We start from the raw sequence: 18,307 nt of genomic DNA, 5'->3' as shown, positions 1-18,307 counted from the left end.
AATTTACAACACAGTAACTCAAAACACACACACACACACAAACAGACACACACACACACACACACACACACACACACACACACACACACACACACACACACACACACACACACACACACACACATTCAAACAAATAACAAATCAACCAAATATGTATACCCTATGTACAGTAATGATCGCAAAGCCAGTTAAAACTGCATTATTATAATTTTTTTTAGTTTCAGTCTTTTAAATTCTAAATCATTCCATAACACCTTTCACTGAAAATGATAACTGCTTAAAAGCTGGTCTACATTTTAGTGCACTACAAGTATGCTTTTAAACTCTCCTGACTATGATAATCAGTTAACTGTAATTTATTTTGATAAATTTTTTTCTTTACTATAATACTATATCATTGACTTCTATCTGTTGCACTCAGTGACAGATTGAGGTGTCTGACTCTAAGAAGTCCCAAAGTACAATAAATGTGAAAAAATTAATAATAATTGCATACATATACATCTTGTCTTTTTAATGTCTAAATAAAGTCTAAAAATATAAAAAGTAAAAATGAGTTTGGTAACACAGTTACACCTACAAATAATAAAAAAACACACCTACAAATTTAAAATCTTTTGACTTTAACCAATCAAGCCCTTTTTAAAAAAAATTATAATATTCTTCACAGGTTAGTTTTTATAAACCATCCTAGTCACAGACTCTAGTTTCCATCTCTTAATAGCAAATATCATGTGGCTTATATACTGAACACTAGAGGGCAATGTCTTCCGTGTTAAGATCAGTCCGTGTTTGGAGAGTGGAGAAATGAATTCATGAATTACAAATTGTTGAGCTGTCACTTCTTTTAAGGCGCTATCATATTCAGCTTTCTCTAATTCATACTTTCCATTCTCCACCGCAGAGCATGGTGAGTTTCTGCACTGTAAAGGAAAGAAGTTTACAGACTTTGATGATGTCCGACGAGAGATTGAAGCAGAGACAGACAGAGTCACGGGAACAAATAAGGGCATATCCTCTGTTCCCATCAACCTTCGTGTCTACTCTCCAAATGGTATTATTGTCAGAAAACAAGTGATTCATTGATGTACAATGCTCTTATGCTCCCAAAGGCTGCATTTATTGTCATCATTTCACAATGTCATGTATTCCTGTGATGTCAAAGCTGAATTTTCAGCAGCTGATTTGATGCTCAAGAAACATGTCTTATTAATGGTAATACTTATGCTTAATAGTTTTGTTTAAAACAAAACTTTTTACTGTAACTTTTGCTCAATTTAATGTTCCTGATTTAAAAACTAAACAAATAAATGATACTGAAGGTATATATACTTTTTATGTTGTTTATGCCTCTCATTCAGATTTTTTCCCCTCCTATAAGTATCTTTGACCAAATATTTGTGTCTGTCTTTGTTTTTCTCTGTTTCTTTCTCTAGTTTTGAACCTCACTCTGATAGATCTTCCAGGCATAACTAAAGTACCTGTGGGAGATCAACCCCCTGACATTGAATACCAGATCAGAGACATGATCATGCAGTTCATCTGCAGAGAGAATTGTCTCATCCTGGCTGTCACACCCGCTAACATGGATCTGGCTAACTCAGATGCTCTTAAACTGGCAAAAGATGTGGATCCACAGGGTGAGTGGGAAAGAGCGATTAGGGTTCATATCTGACCTCAGTTACATCCCCTCTTGGCAATCTCATGTCTTCATAGTGTCTTTCCTTCTTGTTTTTCTTTCGGCTTTACTTGATCTTTCTTTCAGGCCATCGCACCATCGGTGTGATCACTAAGCTGGATCTGATGGACAAGGGCACAGATGTCAGGGACGTGCTGGAGAACAGGTTACTGCCACTACGCAGAGGTACAGCGCTCATGTAGAAATGTGCTGTCAGCAGAGGCCCAGTGCAGTTTGGTCTAAGACCTGGGCCACTGCCAAGCAAGTCTGCTGCAGGCCATAGAGGCTAAAACAGGGCCAGGTGCAGAGTCTTCATGCTTCCTGCTGCTGCCTTAATGCATTAGACACACAGAAGTACAGCCATGGAGAAGGGTTAAGACACTCTGGAAATCCTATTCCCCAGTCATTTATGCAGATCGCATACAGACTTACTTCTAGTTGTAGTACGTTGGGTTTTTCTTTTTTGTTGTGAAGGGGTCATAACACTGCTGAAATTTCAATAAAGCGGATTTCCCCGCCTAAAGTCTAAAGTTCTTGAAGTGTTTTTTTGCCGTAACAGAGTTGAGCTCATGCTATGGCTAGACCAGTGATTCTCAAGCTTTTTGACTCCTGGTCTACAACCACATTTGAATAACTCAAAAAAGTTTTTGTGTACATATTATATATATGTATGGCTACTGTGTATATTTATTATGTACATATAAAGACACACATATACAGTATATATTTTGAAAATATTAAATAGATTTACATGTATGACTTTATATTAATATAATTTCTATTATATATATATATATATATATATATATATATATATATATATATATATATATATATAAATGGATTTAATATAGAAACATAACATATTTTTCTTAAATATATACATACATGTGTGTATTTATATATATATATATATATATATATATATATATATATATATATAATAAATATACAAGGAACACACATATATTACATAAACAAAAGCTTTTATTTTGGATGTGATTAATCGTTGCCCAGCACTACATTAAAGCAACATTTTATTAAAGAGTTCACCCCGAAAATGAATATTTTGTCATTAATTACTCTTCCTCATGTCGTTAAAACCTTCACCCGTAAAACCTTTATTCATCTTCAGAACACCATTTAAGATATTTTGATAAAATCCCGGAGCTTTCTGACCCTCCATAGACAGCAATGGAACTGAAATGTTTCCAGGCCCAGAAACATAGTAAGGACATCAATCAAATAGTCCATGTGACATCAGTAGTTGACATGTGTCATGGTACTCTCATGAATGTTGTTGAGAGGAGAAAAACTGTCGAAGGTGAAAAATCGATAGATTCAGTTGTTATTTTTGTTTTCTTTCCAAACAAATTATTCTCATAGCTTCATAAAATTACACTTGAACCACTGATGTCACATGGACTATTTTAACGATGTTCTCACTATGGTTCTGAAACTGGAAATATTTCAGTTACATTTCTGTCTATGGAGGGTCAGAAAGCTCTCGGATTTCATTAAGAATATGTTAATTTGCATTCCAAAGATGAAGATTTTACGGGATTTTTGGGTTTACTATCCCTTTAAATATTTTTTATTCTGTGCATCCTAGTTAAATGTAATGGCACTGGTGAATTAGCTGGTAATGCCAAACAAATAATTAAAACTATTAAAGCAACTGTATGTACAGTAAGTTCTGATCGTACACCCTACTTCTAATAAGGCTTCATTATAAAACAAAGAATGTATCTGAAAGAAGAGAACTTTTCCCCTCTACTATATTTATTTGTTGTGACTACAGGTTATGTTGGTGTGGTCAACCGTAGTCAGAAGGACATTGAGGGAAAAAAGGACATCAGTGCAGCTCTGGCTGCCGAAAGACGGTTCTTCAAGTCACATCCTGCATATAGACACATGGCAGACTGCATGGGCACACCGTACTTACAGAAGCTCCTCAATCAGGTAACAAGAGAATGATACTATACAGAATATGTCTGAAATACATAGTAGTGCACAGAATAAAAAAGGAAAATTATAAAACCCGAATTCCGGAAAAGTTGGGACGTTTTTTAAATTTTAATAAAATGAAAACTAAAAGACTTTCAAATCACATGAGCCAATATTTTATTCACAATAGAACATACATAACATAGCAAATGTTTCAACTGAGAAAGTTTACAATTTTATGCACAAAATAAGCTCATTTCAATTTTGATTTCTGCTACAGGTCTCAAAATAATTGGGACGGGGCATGTTTACCATGGTGTAGCATCTCCTTTTCTTTTCAAAACAGTTTGAAGACGTCTGGGCATTGAGGCTATGAGTTGCTGGAGTTTTGCTGTTGGAATTTGGTCCCATTCTTGCCTTATATAGATTTCCAGCTGCTGAAGAGTTCGTGGTCGTCTTTGACGTATTTTTCGTTTATTGATGCGCCAAATGTTCTCTATAGGTGAAAGATCTGGACTGCAGGCAGGCCAGGTTAGCACCCGGACTCTTCTACGACGAAGCCATGCTGTTGTTATAGCTGCAGTATGTGGTTTTGCATTGTCCTGCTGAAATAAACAAGGCCTTCCCTGAAATAGACGTTGTTTGGAGGGAAGCATATGTTGCTCTAAAACCTTTATATACCTTTCAGCATTCACAGAGCCTTCCAAAACATGCAAGCTGCCCATACCGTGTGCACTTATGCACCCCCATACCATCAGAGATGCTGGCTTTTGAACTGAACGCTGATAACATGCTGGAAGGTCTCCCTCCTCTTTAGCCTGGAGGACACGGCGTCCGTGATTTCCAACAAGAATGTCAAATTTGGACTCGTCTGACCATAAAACACTATTCCACTTTGAAATAGTCCATTTTAAATGAGCCTTGGCCCACAGGACACGACGGCGCTTCTGGACCATGTTCACATATGGCTTCCTTTTTGCATGATAGAGCTTTAGTTGGCATCTGCTGATGGCACGGCGGATTGTGTTTACCGACAGTGGTTTCTGAAAGTATTCCTGGGCCCATTTAGTAATGTCATTGACACAATCATGCCGATGAGTGATGCAGTGTCGTCTGAGAGCCCGAAGACCACGGGCATCCAATAAAGGTCTCCGGCCTTGTCCCTTACGCACAGAGATTTCTCCAGTTTCTCTAAATCTTTTGATGATGTTATGCACTGTAGATGATGAGATTTGCAAAGCCTTTGCAATTTGACGTTGAGGAACATTGTTTTTAAAGTTTTCCACAATTTTTTTACGCAGTTTTTCACAGATTGGAGAGCCTCTGCCCATCTTTACTTCTGAGAGACTCTGCTTCTCTAAGACAAAGCTTTTATAGCTAATCATGTTGCAGACCTGATATCAATTAACTTAATTAATCACTAGATGTTCTCCCAGCTGAATCTTTTCAAAACTGCTTGCTTTTTTAGCCATTTGTTGCCCCCGTGCCAACTTTTTTGAGACCTGTAGCAGGCATTAAATTTTAAATGAGCTAATTAAGTGGATAAAAGTGTAAAATTTCTCAGTTTAAACATTTGCTACGTTATCTATGTTCTATTGTGAATAAAATATTGGCTCATGTGATTTGAAATTCCTTTAGTTTTCATTTTATTAAAATTTTAAAAACGTCCCAACTTTTCCGGAATTCGGGTTGTACTTTGAATTATATTTCTTCCCTTTTTTTACTCCTAAACATCTCTCCATCTCTCTAGCAACTTACCAACCACATTCGTAACACATTACCAGCATTACGCAGTCAACTGCAGGGTCAGCTTCTGTCACTGGATAAAGAGGCAGAGGAGTACAAGTGCTTGAACCCAGATGACCCCTCACGCAAGACCAAGGCCTTAATGCAGTAGGTTCACACACACATAAACTCGTTCTAATTCAGAGATTAAATAAACATGCGCAGATAAACACAAACAGACATGGACACAACCACGCTAGTCTTTACCTAATTCAATAAACAAGACCTTTGTTTACAGCCAAAAGAACAAACGGTTTGCAGATAAGATCAGATCAGAACTGAAGATGCCACCCACACAAACACATACTGTTTTTCTTGTTGTCCAGGCTGATACAACACTTTGGGTTGGATTTTGAGAAGCGGATCGAGGGATCTGGAGATCAGGTGGACACAGTGGAGCTTTCAGGAGGAGCCAAAATCAACCGCATCTTTCATGAGCGTTTTCCTTTTGAGCTGGTTAAGGTGATTTAAAGATTAGTTAATTATTATTAATTACTTATATGCCATTCAGAGTTCTGGAATCAGAGCAAATGCTGATTTCCTTTTCACATTCCACTACATCAGATGGAGTTTGATGAGAAAGAATTACGAAGGGAGATCAGTTACGCCATTAAAAACATCCATGGCATCAGGTACATGTCACAAATTTAAAAGGGCACTCAGTCATTTTCTGTTTTCATTGTGCTTGACATTATGGCAGTCATCTTAATCTGATTGCCAAAATAAATTTCACACATAGAGCTTTTCTGTACGTATTTCTCTACCTCTACCTCTTTTTATAACAAAATATATTCAGATGTTATCTCCCTGTACTGCATTTTTTTCTCTGCTCTTGCTGGTACAGGACAGGCCTGTTCACACCTGATATGGCCTTTGAAGCTATAGTGAAGAAGCAGATTGTGAAGCTTAAAGGGCCGTGTCTCAAGTGTGTAGACCTTGTGATTCAGGAGCTCATCAACACAGTACAGCAGTGTACCAACAAGGTACAACATCCTCTTATACATCCTTTTGTGTTGTTAACTAAAATGTACCTAGTTATTTCTATTGAAACTTGCTTATCATGTATTTAAATGTTTTTTGTAATTACACATCTTTAATGATGAAGTTGCAATTTAGTGCATTTAAAATATATTAACTTTAAGTTTAAGTATGTTAGTCAGTGCAATCAAATAGCACGGCAAAAGATTGAATTATTTAAAATGTACTGTAAAGTAAGTGTACTTAAGTGTTTTAAGAAACAACTCTATTATGTATACACAAGTGGCCTTTTATTTAATACATTTTATATTATCTGCAAATGCAGTTTTAAACATAAATACTTGAAGTACTTTAGATACCTCAACATCTGAAGTACACTTCAAGTGCACATTCAAATCAATTAGGCACACTTCTTTGTCAAGGCACAGAAGGGACAAAAAGACAAGGAACTTAAGTTAAGAATGTAAATGGTGGTGGTAATGTTTTTAGATTTTTTTTTCTGTTTGAACTTGTTTTTCTCTGTCCACAGTTAGAGTCCTTTCCAAAACTGCGAGAGGAGACGGAGAGGATAGTGACCACACATATTCGGGAACGAGAGAGTCAAGCCAAAGACCAGGTCAGACCGATACCGACACACAACCTTTCTAATTACTCTCTCTTTTTAGGGAGGGTTTAGTTGTGGTTGAAAATAACTTCATTAGCAGTTTACTTACAAATGATGTTGTATGTATGTCATATCTTGTTTTGCACATTCATGTCTTTTTCCATTGAACAGGTTTTACTCTCACTAGAGATTCAACTCTCTTACATCAACACAAACCATGAAGATTTTATCGGGTTTGCAAAGTAAGTCTTAAAAATAAGAAAAAATAAAAAACACATTTAAGAACATGGCATGAAAGATTTTCCTCCATTTACACATCTCCTTTAAGCGCTCAACAGAAAACCAGTCAAACAAGTAAGAAGCCTTCAGCTGGGAACCAGGTGAGTCACAGTGTTTTATGAGCTGATAATATGAATCTGGTATAAATCAGAAAGCATCAGCAGGGTTTAGACAATCCTTTTCTGGGAGGAAGTCTCTTTTCTGCTCAGGCTCTGTTGCTCTTTTGGTCATCTGTCTCACATCAGATAATATGTGGCTTATGTGTATGTCCAACATTTTTTCATATTAATCTTATTTCGGGTGCTGTAAATTAATGGTAATTTTTTTTCGTTCTCTCTGAAGGCTGTTTTTGCCCCAATTCTATCGAATTTCAATGTTTAACATTGGAGTTTAATCACAGTAACTGTTATAAATTATTTAAAGCCCTGAGACTAGTAGAGCTCAAAAATGTCTGCCCACTTTTTGTGTATTTCTTATTCTTTATCTACATTTTACTGAGCAGTTTTTGAATGGGAAGCAAGAAGAGTTCTTGTAAGGAGAATCATTTATTGAAGGTGGTTATGTAGCATGCCCCTCTCTTCAGATCCACTCCTCTCTTCAGGGCCTTTCGTAATAAATGTGTAGTGAGCACCAAATCAACATATTAGAAGGATTTCAGAGGGATCTGGAATAATGATGCTGGAAATTCAGCTTTGCTATCACAGGAATAAATTACATTTGAAAAAATATTAAAAACAGTTATTAAGAAAAGGTATTATTATTATTATTATTATTATTACATATTTAAAATTTTCTGAATTATTATATATTACTTATTATATTTTCCTGAATTTTAATAAACATTCTTACCAACCAAAACTTTTGAACAGTAGTACATGTCAAAAAAATGTATGTATTGTACTAATGGCAGTTTATTAAGCAACTGGAATAAATGTTAAAATACACTGTTTCAGAACTTTCTACATGTTCAGTTGAGATTACTGTAATAAAATCAATTAAAGCCATGACTAAAAGGATGATTTAGATCACCTTACATTTCAAGAAACTAAATTTAAATCATACATGGATGACTGTAAACATGTTTCCCCTATGTTTTAAACATTCAGGGTGTGAAAATGATTTTTTGTGGTAATAGAGTTGGACTCGTATTGAACCTGGAGCATCCCTGTAATGTCATAAGGACATTGTTTGCTGATCTATGTTCATATCTCCTCCACTGTTCACTGTGCTACATATACAGTTGAGGTCAAAGGTTTACATACCCCTTTCAGAATCTGTAAAATGTTAATTATTTTACCAAAATAAGAGGAATCATACAAAATGTATGTTATTGTTTATTTAGTAGTGACCTGAATAAGATAATTTTTTTCATGTAAAAGATGTTTACATAAAGTCCACAAGAGGAATGACCTCATTTCCCCTTGTTTCTTAATACTGTGTTGTTACCTGAATGATCCACAGCTGTGTGTTTTTTGTTTAATGATAGTTGTTCATGAGTCCCTTGTTTGTCTTGAACAGTTAAACTGCCTGCTGTTCTTCAGAAAAACTCCTTCAGGTCCCACAAATTCTTTGGTTTTCCAGCATTTTCTGTATTTTCAAAAATGACTATGATTTTGAGATGCATCTTTTCACACTGAGGACAACTGAGGGACTCATATACAACTATTACAGAAGGTTCAGATGCTCACTGATGCTCCAGAAGGAAAACCCATGCATTAATTGCAGGGGTGATATGTTTTGAATCTTTTTGTGTGCATTATTCTTATTTTGCCTAAATATCATATTTTTCATTTAGTACTGCCCTTCAGATGCTACAGAAGATTGTTACATGTTTCCCAGGAGACAAAAGAAGTTAAATTTACCCTGATCTTCAAATTTAAATGCAAACCTTAATGCATGTTTTTTCCTTCTTGAGCATCAGTGAGCATCTGAACCTTCTGTAATAGTTGCATATGAGTCCCTCAGTTGTCCTCAGTGTGAAAAGATGCATCTCAAAATCATGAAGTTATTGTTGAACAGGGTTTAAATACAAAAGAATGGTGGAAAACCAAAGAATTTGTGGGACCTGAAGGAGTTTTTTCTGAAGAACAGCCAACAGTTTAACTGTTCAAGACAAACAAGGGACTCCAGAACAATTATCACTAAACAAAAAAAAACACACAGCTGTGGATCATTCAGGTAACAGCACAGTATTAAATGCAAACTTTTGAATGGGGTCATTTATGTAAATTCAACTATTATTCTCTCTTGCGGAATATATGTATATTTGATGTGAAATATCTTATTCAGTTCAGTACTAAATAAACAATAACATGCATTTTGTATTATCTTTCTTATTTTGGTGAAATATATTTTTTTTTGCAGATTCTGAAAGGGGGGTGTACACTTTTGACCTCAACTGTATGCTGTTTTCTGTACATGTCTAATCTTCACTAATTTAATCCTTCCATGGCTTAGAAAATTATTTTGTATTCTTTATGTTGGTGATAAGAAATAAATGTGGAGTGGCAGCATGCCAGGAGAGATGCCCATGCTCACTGGTGCCACCTTAATGCTTCTATTCTCTCCTCTCTGCTGATGTTTTAGGGTGCTGCCCCTCCTCCATCCAGTCAAATTGTACGAGTCCAGTGTCTGTAAGCCTTACCTACTGTCTACCAGTGTCACATAGTCTCATTTGTGTTTGTAGCTATGTATGTAAAGTATGTCAGAAAGACTGTATGCCTCTGAACACAGCAAAATCACGTCTTCCTCTTTCCCGCTTTATTTTCCACCCTTTATCTGGTGCTGCTTTCACATAAATCAAAGACATTCTGAGACTCAGAAATTCAGATTTTTATGACTCCTGCTAAAACACTCCCCGAACGTTGTTGTACAGTGTGTTTTTCATGCACTACACTTCCCTAAAAACTCCTCAATCAGTGTATATACACAACAGTCCAAAACATGACTCATTTGACCTTTGAAAACATTTTCTGAATCCTGATTTGCCCAGCGGTGTCTTTTAAATCCTAAACCACATTCTTAAACTTTATTCTACTAATTACCTTCCCGTATCCTCCTATTCAACATTTTAATGTCTCTGATTCTCTGTACTGTAATTCTGTTCTGATAATGTGCTTTCTGTGAATGAACCTCCTTCCAGTTTGCAGTACACGAGTAAATCGAGTCATGTATATGTGGGTGCTAATGTTAAAAACAGGTTGTAATCTCAAACTTCTCTTTGATCTAAGTCCAGTTGGCCTTTGTGTGTATATATGTATGCATGCATGTGTGTTGCAATTTCTGATTTTGAACAAAAGTGGTGCGTGCTGCAAATGTGAGGTTGGTACAGTCACAAAATAAAAACGTTTGTGTGTTTTATTGTTTTTTGGATGATCAATTGGAACAATAGGTGAAGAAAAATATACTGAATGAGTTTTATTGTATGTTCATTTATTGAATAGTTCAGAATAATTACTAAAAAACAGCAACTCATAATGTTGTTAAACTGAATGAATGATGCACAGGATAAAACTATTTTTTTTAAAGTCATGATCCGCTTAAATCAGCCAGAAAATGACTCATATTTCCTACAGGATGTTTGGGACCTTTCCCCCTCCTCTCTTTGTCATCCTGACCTTCTGTTTCCTTGTCTCCATCTCTCCATCCCTCCAATGCCCACTAGCTTTTATTGTTATTCCTTTAGTTTGATCTATCTATCTATCTATCTATCTATCTATCTATCTATCTATCTATCTATCTATCTATCTATCTGTTGTTCTATCTATCTATCTATCTATCTATCTATCTATCTATCTATCTATCTATCTATCTATCTATCTATCTATCTATCTATCTATCTATCTATCTATCTATCTATCTATCTATCTATCTGTTGTTCTATCTATCTATCTGTTGTTCTATCTATCATTATATCTATTGTTCTATCATTCTATCATGCTAATATAAATGCCAATTGACTTTAGTACCTGGTTACAGATTTGACTGCTTCTTTAATTTCACCTTCATCTTTTTATTTCTTAGAGGACCAGAGAATCTCATCCTCTGCCTGTGTTTTTGAACCCAGACCTTTCACCTCTGACTTTTGCCCCTCAGGTGATTCGCAAGGGCTGGTTAACCATCAACAACATCAGTCTGATCAAAGGAGGGGCCAAGGAGTACTGGTTCATGCTCACAGCAGAGAGTCTGTCCTGGTTTAAAGATGATGAAGTGAGTAAATGAATAAGAAAATTAAATTCATTCATTTAATGATGATCATGGTAAAAATGCATTTTTCAGTGGTCTGCTTAAAGTTCCCTGTCAGGGTGTGGTGGAATTCATTGGCCGGTCTCTGTGTCAGTCACACTGTGTGGCCTGTCAGTCGGGCTGCCATCTGTCTGCCTGTCTGTGCCTGCTGTACAGGTGCAGGAAGTTCTGCACAGCAAGTGTAGACAGGCAGACAGACAACGCTCTCAGTCAATGGCAGCACAGCCTGCTTCTCCCGACCGGAAGCCGGAAGCAAAGCAGCTAGGGAGGACAAAAATAATGGGTTACTAATATACAAACATGCATGCCCTCTAAATGCGTTTCTATTCACATAATTGCATTTAACATACATTTTCATGCTTCTCTTATTCCATTTATAATTATCTTAAGATAAACCAATAATTGTCTGCTGAGATTTTAAATTGACACAGAAAATTCATAGTACTCAATGCATATAGTAATGTAAATGCATTAGCTCATTGCAATATTATAAAACTCTTATATTTCACTCTTTAATTTCTTCTTTTGTTGAATCCCTCTTTTCCTCCTTTGCTTCTTATATTACTTGCTCCCTTTTCCTGGTATACCCCCACCGTCTCTCACTGTCCACTGGGAATTAAGGCATTTGGTCTGGATCACCCTGACATAGCTGGAAGCCCCCCAAGTCAAACTAACACACAAACACACACACACACACACACACACACACACTCATGGATATTGATATACACAGAATCTTAAACACACACAGACGTAGACACACTTATGCTTACCAGTCGTCCTGACTGCCAAATGCATGCGACTATATAAGCAAACATTAATTTTAATGAATACTGAAACTGAAAACCCGCCCGGCACTTTAAACAGAGGAATTCGTTTAAACACTGGTATATTTTTTTGAAACTCACACATCTTCAGGCTCAAAATATTCAAATGCAAACACATCTAAACTCTGAATTATAAACTCTGTTGGTATTTAGATTAAAATGATGGCTCATTTTAAAATTAGCATTGAATTTAAGATTAGTTTTTAAATATTAGAGGATTTCAGAAGTTGGCTGGCTTTACAGCTGTTCTGGCTTTACTCATGTTACACTGAATCCATTATTTCTTTTGAAAAAAATTGCATGTGAATGATTTTTCTAGGACTTTTCAATTCAAGAATTACATTTAAATTTGACATTCAATAAAAAAAAAAAAAAAAAAAAAAAAAAAATATATATATATATATATATATATATATATATTTGACACCTTTTTCGATATATCCATCTCTTCTCGTGTCTATCTTCTTTACTTTCTCTTCATTTCATTCTGTCTCTGTGGTTGGCAGTCTCACTGGGGCCATACACATTCCTGGGTGGAAAATTGTAAGACTTTGTCCAAACACCATCCAGTCTCCTAGAGCCTGCTGAAAGAAAGAGAAGAGAGGAGAGAGGTATAGATACAACCCCTCACCCCTTTGCAGCAGATTACATCGCAATGTGCACATACATTCTTCAGATCACTTCTTTACCCTTAAAAGCTTCAGTTGTACTTCGGTAAAAACTGGCATCAGATGTTCCCTTCCTTTCTTTAAATCCGTCTCCATTCTGAATGGCCTTCATAGGCCGAGACTGCTGGTTTGGGTTAATCAGCACCCAACATTAAACAGACACACATTCCTGGAGTCTTCCCTCTCTCTCTTTCTAAGAGGGAAAACAGATGACTTGTGCATCACTCCACTTCTGTTAGCCTTTCGCCTTAATTGCTGTCTTTTCACCTCTTGTCTATGTCGTGCAAGTTAGCATGCATAAATGCGATGATTATGCTTAGATCTGGAAAATCACTTATCAAAACCTACCAAGGGCCTTCTGCACATCTCAAGACAGTTCAACGGAGAACTAGCCAGACACTTGGAGCTTTGATATAAACCATATACGTGCACAGCTAAGCCTAAGTACATATGTGTTTACGGTAATGACAACTAGAACAGTTTTAGCCAGGTTTAGCTACACAAAATGTGGCTGATGTGACGTATATGCTGCCTATTCGGTGGATGATCATCTAAATTAAAGCTGTCAATCGTCAAGGAACCTCTTGTGTCATTACCGCCAACTTTGTGTCCACAGAGACATGCTGTATCAACACTGGTGTAGATAACAAACCAAACATAGCAGAGTCTGATTTTTCACCTGCAGTTGCTGAGTTTGTGTGCTTTTGCTGAAGTTTGCGTCGGTTCTCCAGCGATGTGAGTCCATGCACAGTCTAACCAATGTGCAGACTACTGTACACCAGTATGATCCTGAACAGGTAGTCTGAACACTGGGATGACAGAGCAGGAGATAGTTCCAACCCTCTCTCTCACTCTCTTTCTCTCTCTCGCTCTTTTCACCTCTTTTCTTTATCTACTTTAAACACTCAGTCCAACCCTGCTGGCCTCGACCTTCACAGGAGGCGGCAGAAGATGCAAAATAAACAGGACAGAAATAGACTCCATTGCTTCTATCTCATTCTCAGTTGGGATGACGCCGATGTAGAGGACGGAGAGAGGCGCTCCAGGCGTCCGTTTACCCGTTTTCGACTTTCTTGGTTCCGTCCCGTCCCAGGCTGCCGTTTTCCCACGTCGGTTTGCAGTATCCAGCCTTGACGTGGCACATTCGCTCCCACAGCCGCCTATCTGGCAGGACGTTCATTTAAGGCATAGCAAAAAAGAGGGAATGAAGAGTCAGAGAAGGAAGGAGAGAGAGAGAGAGAGAAGAGAGGGAGGGACCCCACTGGCCATATAAGGGTTGATGGGACCCTTGGGGAATAAACTTTTGGAGTGGTCCGTTGTTTCTCAATTCCTCTCTTTCTTTCAATCTTTTGGTCCGACTCTCTGCTGTCTTTCTCCCTCCTTCCTCTCTCGGTACTTCCAGCCATCCTCTGGACTTCCCTGTCCCATCTTTCTCTCTCTCTCTCTCTCTCTCTCTCTCTCTCACTCTCTCACTAAAGCGGTACCAGATGTTGTATTCTTAACGCCAGCCTGTCATTTCTAACTTTTTTTTCAGCCTCTAAAAACTTAGGCAGGAAGTGGGCCCCTCTGGAATGAAAAAAGAGAGAAAGTTTTTGAGGGGAGCAAAAAAAGAGGGGTGCAAGGAGACAAGGAGGACAATGAGAGATAGTGTAGTAGTAGTTTAAAGGAGAAGTTTCCTAAAAAAGTAAAAATTATGTCATTGTTTGCTTACCCTCATTCTTACAAACCCATATGCCATTTTTTTCTCAACTCATTGATAATTCATAGTGATCAGGGCCTGTCAAGCACAACAAAGAAAAATAAAAGTGCTCCAAACAACTGCTCCATAAAAGTGTGCAATATTCAAAGTCTTATAAAAACAGTTAATATATTTTTGTTGGAAGATGTATACTGTAAAAAAATATATATATTTTTTTAATAGATTTTAAAAAGTTATTATTCCTGTGATGCAAAGCAAAATTTTCAGCGTCATTTCTCCAACCTTCAGTATCACATGGTCAGAAATCATTCTGATATGCTGATTTAATGCTTAACTAACATTTCTGATCATACTTATGTACAAACCCGATTCCAAATTAGTTGGGACACTGTACAAATTGTGAGTAAAATAGGAATGGAATAATTTACAAATCTCATTAACTAATATTTTATTCACAATATAATTTAGATAACATATTAAATGTTGAAAGTGACATTTTGAAATGTCATGCTAAATATTGGCTCATTTTGGATTTCATGAGAGCTACACATTCCAAAAAAGTTGGGACAGGTAGCAATAAGAGGCCGGAAAAGTTAAATGTACATATAAGGAACAGCTGGAGGACCATTTTGCAACTTATTAGGTCATTTGGTAACATGATTGGGTATAAAAAGAGCCTCTCAGAGTGGCAGTGTCTCTCAGAAGTCAAGATGGGCAGAGGATCACCAATTCCCCCAATGCTGCGGCGAAAAATAGTGGAGCAATATCAGAAAGGAGTTTCTCAGAGAAAAATTGTAAAGAGTTTTTAGTTATCATCATCTACAGTGCATAATATCATCCAGAGATTCAGAGAATCTGGAACAATCTCTGTGCGTAAGGGTCAAGGCCAGAAAACAATACTGGATGCCCGTGATCTTCGGGCCCTTAGACGGCACTGCATATACAGGAATGCTACTGTAATGGAAATCAAAACATGGGCTCAGGAATACTTCCAGAAAACATTGTCGTGAACACAATCCACCATGCCATTCGCCGTTGCTGGCTAAAACTCTATAGGTCAAAAAATGTTCCAGAGGTGCAGGCGTTTTCTCTGGGCCAAGGCTCATTTAAAATGGACTGTGGCAAAGTGGAAAACTGTTCTGTGGTCAGACGAATCAAAATTTGAAGTTCTTTTTAGAAAACTGGGATGCCATGTCATCCGGACTAAAGAGGACAAGGACAACCCAAGTTGTTATTAGCTCTCAGTTCAGAAGTCTGCATCTCTAAAGGTATGGGGTTGCATGAGTGTGTGTGGCATGGGCAGCTTACACATCTGGAAAGTCACCATCAATGCTGAAAGGTATATCCAAGTTCTAGAACAACATATGATCCCATCCAGACATCGTCTCTTTCAGAGAAGACCTTTCACCCATAGAAAACATTTGGCGCATCATAAAGAGGAAGATGCGACAAAGAAGACCTAAGACAGTTGAGCAACTAGAATCTTGTATTAGACAAGAATGGGACAACATTCCTATTCCTAAACTTGAGCAACTTGTCTCCTCAGTCCCCACACGTTTGCAGACTGTTATAAAAAGAAGAGGGGATGCCACACAGTGGTAAACATGGCCTTGTCCCAACTTATTTGCGATGTGTTGATGCCATGAAATTTAAAATCAACTTATTTTTTCCCTTAAAATTATACATTTTCTCAGTTTAAACATTTGATATGTCATCTATGTTGTATTCTGAATAAAATTTGAAATTTGAAACTTCCACATCATTGCATTCTGTTTTTATTCACAATTTATACAGTGTCCCAACTTTTTTGGAATCGGGTTTGTAGAAAACGACATTTATTTGAAATTCAGTAACACAATAAACATCTTTCACTTTTGATCAATTGTATTATTGCTGAATAAAAGTATACATTTATAAAATAAATCTGTCAAACTGATAATGACTTAAATTTTAGTACGGTAAATTACTCACAGAAAGAAATCGTACTCTATGGTTTTAGAAGTCTTAAAATGTAGTGCATGAAATGTATGGACCACTTTATTTAGTGTTTTTGTTCTTTTTGTTGCCTGTCAATTCTTAGAAGGCTTTTTTTTTACTGTTCTTTAAAATCTGAAAACAATCAGGTTTTGGAACATTGTTAGATGGCCTAGTTGATTTGCAGAAAATATTCCATTCCAAGAAAATTCCTACGCATACACTCCGTCAGACTCAATCACCGATAGCAGCATCATTAGGATCTTTTCCCCATTCTGTTTTTCGTTTTTCCTCTTTTTAGAGTGTTTTCCCGCACACTTTCATCTCTTGTTCTTTTCTTTCTCTCCCACATCTCCGTTCCGTTATTTGCAATGTAATCCAAGCCATTTCCTGAGACCCCAGCCCCTCCTGTACAGACAGAGAGGAGGAGAGAGGTGGAAGGGGGGAGCTCTTTTTCTTTTCTCCTCTTTTTTTCAGATGAAATGTTGTGTTTTAGAGCCTTGGTCCAAATAATGACTTCCACATGTGGGCCCTCACTCTCTATCTCTCAATTCCTCATTCTTTTTCCTTCTCAATTTTTCAATCCTTTACTCAAAGAGTGAAAACTTGTGGCTTCTCTCATGTGCATGTTTTTTTGTTTTGTCCTGGGCCTCGAGCCATCCTGAGGATGATCACATGGATCTACAGTAGATTTTTTTTTATTTCTATGCTCTTGGCTTTTTTCCTAATAGTTATCTTCCCTAGTTCACACCATTTCAGAATTTCGGTTAAAGAGATAGTTCAGCTGAAAATGAAAGTCAATATTTAGTCATGCTGATGTTGTTCAAAGCCTGTATAATTTTCTTTCTTCTGTGGAACAAAAAGGGAGGAATGTGCTTGTCACTCTTTTCCATACAATTGCAATGATCATGGGTTGAAGCTTTCAAGCCTAAAAACAATGCAAAACACATTCAAAGTTTCATAATAGTGGTCCATACAACTTGTGTGCTATATTCCAAGTTTTCTGGAGCTACAGTGAAATCTAAACATCCAACCTTGTTCTCCTTTCCTCTTAAAAATTAAGGCAAAAAAAAAAATCTATTTATGTTGAAGGTTCTTCATGGAACCATCAAAGCCAGCAATGTGAAAAACATATGTATTTTTAAGACCATCTTCATGAGTTTATGAGAGATGTCTGATTGTTCTGATAGTTGTTTTGAATCAGATCTTTTCAATTAATTGGTTGATCTGGTTCACAAAAGTTATCTGAATGATTTGTTCATGAATTGGACTGATCCAGTTCAGTGATTCATTGTTTAACAGATCACTAGATGGGCAGATTATCCATAAATAATGACTTTGTGACAGTTTTGAAGATGTAAATCTCCAGTCCCCATTAAGTGTAATTAAATGAAAAAGAACAACCATTACTGTCTTAATAATTTCTTCTTTTGTGTCCCACGGAAGACAATGTCACAGACTGACATAAGGGTAAATTAAGACAAAACTTATTTGGGACCCCAATTTTTAAAAACTCTTAATACAGTTTGTTAACACTGTACTAAATCTTATCAGGATCTTTATTGGCTGCTTCTCTAAACTTTGCCATGTTTGAATGCCAAAAAGGAACCTAGGCATGCTGGT

The 18,307-nt window shown here is 36.8% G+C and overlaps 1 protein-coding gene across 2 annotated transcripts in view; it reads left to right on the top strand.

Annotated features, from left to right (window-relative positions):
• LOC132106979 (dynamin-2-like) overlaps nt 1–18,307 on the top strand; it is a 50,176-nt gene that overhangs the window by 11,578 nt on the left and 20,291 nt on the right. The window contains exons 4-16 of one of the 2 annotated variants that reach the window (XM_059513101.1): nt 905–1,054; nt 1,437–1,640; nt 1,766–1,864; nt 3,480–3,640; nt 5,376–5,518; nt 5,737–5,872; nt 5,975–6,042; nt 6,255–6,393; nt 6,918–7,004; nt 7,164–7,234; nt 7,321–7,372; nt 9,858–9,887; nt 11,367–11,480. In XM_059513101.1, coding sequence (XP_059369084.1) covers nt 905–1,054; nt 1,437–1,640; nt 1,766–1,864; nt 3,480–3,640; nt 5,376–5,518; nt 5,737–5,872; nt 5,975–6,042; nt 6,255–6,393; nt 6,918–7,004; nt 7,164–7,234; nt 7,321–7,372; nt 9,858–9,887; nt 11,367–11,480 — 1,454 coding nt within the window. The remainder of the gene's footprint in view (nt 1–904; nt 1,055–1,436; nt 1,641–1,765; nt 1,865–3,479; nt 3,641–5,375; nt 5,519–5,736; nt 5,873–5,974; nt 6,043–6,254; nt 6,394–6,917; nt 7,005–7,163; nt 7,235–7,320; nt 7,373–9,857; nt 9,888–11,366; nt 11,481–18,307) is intronic. The other variant, XM_059513102.1, reaches the window with a different exon arrangement.

This window comes from Carassius carassius, chromosome 27 (assembly GCF_963082965.1).
Source record: "Carassius carassius chromosome 27, fCarCar2.1, whole genome shotgun sequence".
NCBI lineage: Eukaryota > Metazoa > Chordata > Actinopteri > Cypriniformes > Cyprinidae > Carassius > Carassius carassius.
This window is presented reverse-complemented; position numbering and strand designations above follow the sequence as displayed.